This window comes from Apaloderma vittatum, unplaced genomic scaffold (assembly GCF_000703405.1).
Source record: "Apaloderma vittatum isolate BGI_N311 unplaced genomic scaffold, ASM70340v1 scaffold14675, whole genome shotgun sequence".
In the NCBI taxonomy this organism is placed as follows: Eukaryota; Metazoa; Chordata; class Aves; order Trogoniformes; family Trogonidae; genus Apaloderma; species Apaloderma vittatum.
Window position 1 is genome coordinate 4,950 of NW_009718887.1, and position 7,285 is coordinate 12,234.

General features: G+C 38.2%; 1 protein-coding gene across 4 annotated transcripts in view; it reads right to left on the minus strand.

Annotated features, from left to right (window-relative positions):
* Nucleotides 1–2,624: 2,624 nt before the first annotated feature.
* Nucleotides 2,625–7,285, minus strand: part of STAU1 (staufen double-stranded RNA binding protein 1) — a 24,792-nt gene continuing 20,131 nt past the window's right edge. For 3 of the 4 annotated variants that reach the window (XM_009870429.1, XM_009870427.1, XM_009870430.1), the window contains exons 11-14: nt 6,854–7,173; nt 6,037–6,159; nt 4,348–4,433; nt 2,625–3,618 (exon numbers count right to left, since the gene is read on the minus strand). In XM_009870429.1, coding sequence (XP_009868731.1) covers nt 3,531–3,618; nt 4,348–4,433; nt 6,037–6,159; nt 6,854–7,173 — 617 coding nt within the window. In that variant the 3' untranslated portion in view covers nt 2,625–3,530. Of the gene's footprint in view, nt 3,619–4,200; nt 4,249–4,347; nt 4,434–6,036; nt 6,160–6,853; nt 7,174–7,285 lie in introns of all 4 variants that reach the window. The other variant, XM_009870426.1, reaches the window with a different exon arrangement.

Here is a 7,285-nt window from a genome sequence, read left to right on the forward strand (position 1 = left end):
TTCTTTGGTGAAGAAAGATGTATTACTTATACTGTCTGGTCTCTGCTGATCCTATTTACAAGCTGGACTATCGGAAAATCATAGAATCATAGAATGGCCTAAGCTGGAAAGGACCTTAGAGATCATTTAATCCAGCCTCCCTGTCGCCAGGGACGCCACCTCTCGACTAGATCAGGCAACACAAGGGGACCGAATGGGAATCGAACCCGCAAACCTTAGTGTTGTCAGCACCAAGCTCAACTGATTGAGCTAACCAGCCCCCTGTTGAAAATGAACATAAACATTTCCAGAATCTGGTTTCCACAGTCCTCAGCTATATCCATTCAGCCTGTCTGTTTCACACTTGGACGTAGGATGGGCAGGCATTAAAAAAGTCCAAAGGAGCAAGACTGAAATGTGCCGAAATTTGGTGACGTTTTCTGCCACATCACCTCTTCTGTCCCCCAGCGACCTGCCTCTGCAGGCTTTGCCCTCAGTTACAGGTTGCTAAATGAGGAGTGGAAGCCCCTTGGGATCAGAACTCCTTCCTCTGCCCTTCCAAGCAGTGGCCTGAGGGCAGCCCTATTTGCAGAGCACTGGCTATAAGCCTTAAGAGGCTGGGATAATAACTGGGGAATTCTGACAACAAACAAGATCACTATCTCAGTTCTTGTCAGCACAATAGTTAGGAGCCTGATGGATCACACTAAATAGTTTGCTTTCCTTACTCCCATTTGAAAGTGATTAAAGGGAAGTTCTCCATAGCTGAACTATTTTGAATGCAAAATTTCATAATTTATGAAATGTACAGCAGATTCTGGAACACTCAGATTAGTACTGCCATATCACCAAATACTTTTGCAGAAACATAGGAAAAGATACATTAATTTAGTAAAAATGTTTGTGGTAATTTAAGCTGAGTCAATTAAGATAATAAGGAGAAAAATGCTTGGTAAAATCCACTTGTGAGAGAACAACCCCAACCGATTAAGATCTGAGTACGAGAACGTAATTTTGGAACAGACCCTATACTTATACTTTCTGGAATGGGCCTATTGCTGAAATGTGTAGTGTGAGGCCCAAGCTAATGTGCACGGATACTCATATTCAGAAGCTCCAGCTCAGTCACTTGTAGTCAAAAGATTTCTTAAGATCAAAAGTAAAAAGTTCAAAGAAAGAGTCCAAAAAGGTGTCTCGCAGACAGCACTTTGCTAGTACTCAGAAATGCATTCTTCGTACTCGTGCTAGCCTGCTGGTCTGCTGCAGTCAGACACCTCCACCTTCATTCTTTTTCTCACATTTGCATTCTTTGTAAAACATTTTACTATCTGTTGAACAGGTGTGTCCTACAAAGTCTTCAGGTGATTACATATAATATGTAATTATCCTTCCTAGCCTTTGCTGCATCAAACACAGAGAAGACAACAGAAAAAGTGAGTGATTATAGCGCTCTATTAAATACACGCTTTTATCTAGAACTGCCTTGGGCTTACCTAGAATCCGCACAGTGACCTGAAGTCTTCCATCGTGGGGCTATGATTACAAGCACCTCTAAGATGACAGACCCATTTAAGACTACTGCAACAGAGGTATCTGTGGCAAAGTACCTTAATTCAGGTTCATATGAAACACAGCATTATCAACAAGTGAATGCTGCAAAATAGTCAGAAGAATCAATCAGCTCTTGTCCTGTCCGAAGAGAAAACTCCTAAGTAGCAGCATATAAAAGTGGGAGAGACCACTCGCTATCATTGTGGTGGCTGTTTTCCAGTACAAATCATCTGGCAAGTTAAGTTGTAAGAATTTGCAATACAAAGCCTCAGCCTAGCAAGTTTCTTTTAATTTTTCAATGTACAGCATTTTAGTTCTACAAATGTAAAAAAAAAAAAAAACAAAACCAAAAATGAAAGTAACCCTTTACAATGTATTTCTCACTTATAATGATCAAACCCAACTTGATTCAATAAAATTTGGTATGCAGTTAATGTGGCCTGATTGCTTTTGATAACACAAAGAAAACGGCTGAGACATTTAACTCTGAGACGCAGCGTATGCAGTAACTGCCTTCTGTGACGAGAGTTACCACACGCACCGCGCACGGGGGTTTAGGAAGTGCTGCTACAGATTGCCAGTTACGTACACACTGAACGGAGTCCACATCCAAATGATACACTGCCACGTGTCAGTCTGCGGTGCCAGTTTTTGTTTCGTAAGGGAAGGTTTGGTTTCATTTTGAAAGTACTACCCCCCAAAAATTACTAAGTGCAAGGCAAGGTTATGACTCAACTTACAAGCAAACAAGGAAACTGAAAAGTAGAGACTTAAACTTTGAAATCAGACCAACCTGTTGTGCCAGGTTTCTTGTCATAATCATAACTTCAGTTTAAGCTCCCATGAATATGGTTGCACTAACACACTGTGGCACAAATAACAAAATGTACCCACATTACTTTTGAATTTCCTTGACCTTGCCAGGTTTTCACATCCTTCACATTACTAAATAGTAGTTATTTATATGTAATTGATAACCATTGTACAGTTACTCCATAGCTTTACAATACTGCCCGTACTATATCACAAGCATTACAAATCCTATAAAAAAGCAGCCCCTGTAGTGGCATACGAGAATAAATTAACCAAAAAAATTTAGTATTACCATTTATTGGTGACAAACACTACGTTTTACTTACATTCCATGGGGAGAAAAAATTCCAGCGTAAACAATGAACTGAAGCAGTACTTAACTTGCAAGGCTATCGTGCTTTACCTGGACCATATGCAAAAACTTCATTGCGCACGGTTCAGTGCGCAATAACACAACATCAAAAGCAACACAGTTTATATATAAACATAGGTAATTTTTTTCAGCCCTACATGGAGATGTAATTAAACAGTATAAAGCACTCAAGGAAAATCAATCTGCGGTTTTATATGCACTACATCGAGATCATATCCTGTAATGTAGTGAGCTGTGTGCCATCTATACACACAATCCTTAAAACACCGATCAGAGATCATTTAAAGTCACGTTGCATTCAAGTTCCCCTACCCCCCACTCAAGAAAACTAGAAATTAACCAAAAAGGATCAACTCAAATTTAAAATTCCTAAAGTGTCTGAATTCATTCAACCGTTGGATAATTAAGATAGGTTTGCGAAAATACTGGACTTTTAAAAATGCGGGCACACAATTTGTTTCCAGTGAAACTTCGCTAATTCAGTAAAAACAAAATAACCACATACATGGATATGATCTTCCCAAGTTAGTTCACAGATAACATGTCAGTCTCAGAAGACAAAGTTTCTAAACTGTGCTATTGTTCTAGATACAATTAAGAAACTTTTAAATGAAAAATTTATAGTGTCATTTCAATCAAAACAACATAATGAAACTAAAAATTTATCACTGTTTGAAGAAAAAGCAACGGTTATGATTTAGACACTACAGTAGGTTGTAAAGACTGTAGCACTCTAAAACAGTTAGGTTACATTATTAGGAAGCATTTGATTTTCTCTGGTGCTTTCAGTTTTGGGTCCAGTCAAAAGCCTTTTTTAGGCAGTGCTGTCCAGTGTTTGTCCCAAAGTGTTTGAGTTAGCCGGTTTGAGAAGAGGGTCACTTTCCATTTCTTGTTTCACACATCTACAAATGAGAAAACACCTGTTACTTAGGAGATAAAACATTCTTTCCATAAATAAGATGCTTCTACATCAGATACATCAGATACATCAGATACATCAGATACATCAGATACATCAGATACATCAGATACATCAGATACATCAGATACATCAGATACATCAGATTGAGGTGCATGTAACAATTTGTTTCCATGTAACTGTCCATTTTTGATCAATTAGCACTTTGTTAATTGCATTATTTTGACAGCTTCTTGTCTAATGAGAGGCTAAACTTTTTTTTCCCCCCCCTGGTCAAAGGGAATAATTTGCAACCTCTGCATGTTTCTGCCGAAAGCAAGCTGTGAAACCTGTGCATTGTTAGCCATTTTTCCATAAAGATTTCTCACATGACAGGAGCAGCTAAGCAGTTACAACACACTGAGAAGTCCCACTATTTACAAATACATATAGAAACAAACAGTTTAAGCAGAGGGATCACAGTCAGAATAGCTCTGTATCACAGCCACCACGTTTTATCCCCTTGCTCCTGCTTAGTAATCTATATTTGACACATGAAAAGTACAAGTTTGATCATAAAACCTACCCTCTCATCCTTCTGAAGGAGGTAACAGCCCTCGGCATTTTAACTTTTCTGGCAAAGAAAAACACCCTCACATTTTATTTGTTTATAGAACATCCTAGGGTTAGAGGTTTCCGTTAGTGCAAAGGAAAGTCAATGGGTCACACTCACACAGACATTGGTCCATTTCCTGTTCTTGGCATCTCTGTGGTTTGTTGGTCCAACTCAGACAGCAACTTTAGAATATTCAATGCAGCCTGAAGAGAAGAGAGAGCATTGGGCAATTCAGCCTGAGTCCATGTCATTAATTTTGTGAAAGCAGGATCGGGACTCACTTAAAGTAAATGTGCTCATTTGGGTAATATATTGCTTTAAGATGCATAATTATTGTGGAAAAATGCAATAGTGTAGAATTTCATTTTGCTACACTTAACGACAGAGTGGCGCTGCGGCTAGGGGATCCCCATTGCATTTGTTTTAGCAACAGGGGAAAATTAATTCGGCAGTACTATTAATATCAAGGAAAAAGACACTGAATTAGTAACAGCTCAAAATGTACACAGCTTAAGGCAAAGGACATTAAAACAGACAGACCCAAAAAGTCCTTTGCAAAGAAAAAGAAAAGTTACACAAGAATGAAAAATAAAACACAGGGCAAGCATGACTTTAAAAGAAGAGTCAATGTGACGTGGCTAACACAAAAGTAAGTCACCTCCTTTGAGAAGTGAAATTTTTTTTCAACTTCATTCAGATCAATTTCAGGTGCACCTTTTGGAATACTCCTCAACGGTTATGGCACATGTGTCAGCGAAAGCTGAATATCTGAACAGAGGAAGGTTCTCATGCCGGCCTTGGCCTGGTCACAGCATTTAAGCTCTGAACTGGGTGTCCTTTTCCCTTCTACCCCCTGCGCTGACCCGTGTGCTGAGTCACACAGAAGCTTTACAGGATGATGTAGGGAGGGGGACGACAATGTCAAGATTAAGTGGAAAAGATCATAAAAATCTGTATCAAATTGTAGCCATTAGAAAATTATTGCAAACCCTTTAGTATAAAAATCAGTAAAATCAGGTTTTCCCAAGTGTATTTACATACTGCAAATTATTACTTCAGTCTGCAGTCAGTACTCAGGTCACCACTGGATACCAAAAGAACAAAACTCAAATTATAGTAGATTGTGTACATATTGTTAGCAATATGTAATGTCTTTTGTAGACAAAGTCCCTTACAGTTTACACTCTAGAGGACTTGTTCTTTCACAAAGAAATATTTCAGCTACTGTTAATAAAAGATCTTATTTATAAAGGGAGCTTAACGGACTTAAGAGTGTCTCTCACTATCTAACGGTGAATGGTATTTCTTCCATTTTGGATTCCATTGCAGCAGAAAGTCTGGTAACATAAGCCAAGTATTACAGTTTTCAATGAAATATCAGCCTATTCTGTTACAGAAAATAAGCTGATATGCTCTTATGTTTTAAAAGTTACTTTTCATACATTTTCTTAATATATGCTGATGCAAGTAATATGAAGATAAAGCAAATGCAATTCTGTAGACCAAAATTGTGATCATATATTAAGCATTTTAAAGGTTATTTAGATTAGATTGCGATACTATTCATCAATCATTTCGGCAACTTGTGAAATATTAAACAAAAATAGGCTCTCCTTACCATGGATTTTTTCAAGACAAAAAAAAAAAAAAAGTTGGCAATGGCTTAGTTTGGAGAAACAAAAAAAAGGTAACTTAAAGCATTAAATTTGTTGCTATCCAGCAGTAATGTGAAACCTTAGTCTATCCGCTACATGTTTTAGTTCACTGAAGGCCAAAGAGAAAGCATTTCAGCAATATTCATCGTACCATATCGTGGCAAGACTCTACATCCTTTCCAATTCCATGGCTGATCAGCGGTGGCTGAGAGGAACAGTTTATGAGAGATACAAACTCGTTCTTGTTATTTTTTGGAAAGTCTTTATATTCAACCTGAGGAAAAAAAATAGTTCAGTTAATCAAGTACAGGAAATACTTCACAACTGCTGTAGATTATTTGCTCATATGTGAAGCTGAACCTTACTTTTAGTCATTCTGTCAGCCAGCAGAACCATTTACTTCGAAGTTTGACTCATGAGAGCTCTGCAGACTTTCTGAATAAAAGTAACTACTTAATAATGGTTGCTGCTGGGGCATTTATTTTGATCAAAGCTATCTGCATTTAAAAATTTCCCTTTTATATTTTTTAATCCACTGAAATCTTTTAACACAGTAGTATAGGAACTTACACACAACACAAGAAAATGCACGGCTTACAGCAAATGCCAATGTATGAAAGATTATTCAAAAAAACTGATTTCAGATCAGTCAAGTTCAAGTTCATACTATGTTCCTACGCCATGACTGTTTTCAGAAAACGCTACTTTCAGTTTTGTTCTTCTGAGAGTTCTGTGAAGCACTGAATTAAGGCTGAGGATGCAGAACAGAAATGTGCATTTGAAAACTAAATAAAAAAGCTTTAAAATCCAGTAGTTTTCATACATAAAGTAAAATACACGAATTTCAGCCTAACCAGCAGCCTCAGAATACATCATCAGTCATTAGCAGAACTAAAAAGGCTTTACAACAAACAGGTTGGACCAGTCTGGACAGCTTTGGAAGAAATCTTGCAAAGCTGAATATTTACCTGGATTCCTTGAACGTTGGAAAGATAGTCCAGCTGCTCAGAGGGCCTAGTAAGTGGTCCATGGGGTACGTGGCCTGATGAGTTGTTATTCTTTAATATGGTCTCAGCAGTAGGAGAAGTACCACCATACAATAGCTCTCTAGCAATCATAGCTGTTACTGTAGCCTTGGCAGGATTTGGGGCTGCCCTACTGAACTCTTTGGTGTGGTGTCCTTGATTGGCTCCTACAGCTTGTGCAACCTCAGGGACCATGGGAAGAATTCCAGCAGGAAGCTGCTGATGGCTGAGATAAGGCATCCTAAACTCATCTTCTTTATTACCTGAGAAGAGAGAGGAACATTGTGAAAAGTGTGAACAGGTAGGTAAGGTTAAAGGTAATGTTAGCATAGTTGAATGAATGAACAAGAATGGAGAGAATGAACAATGAAAAAG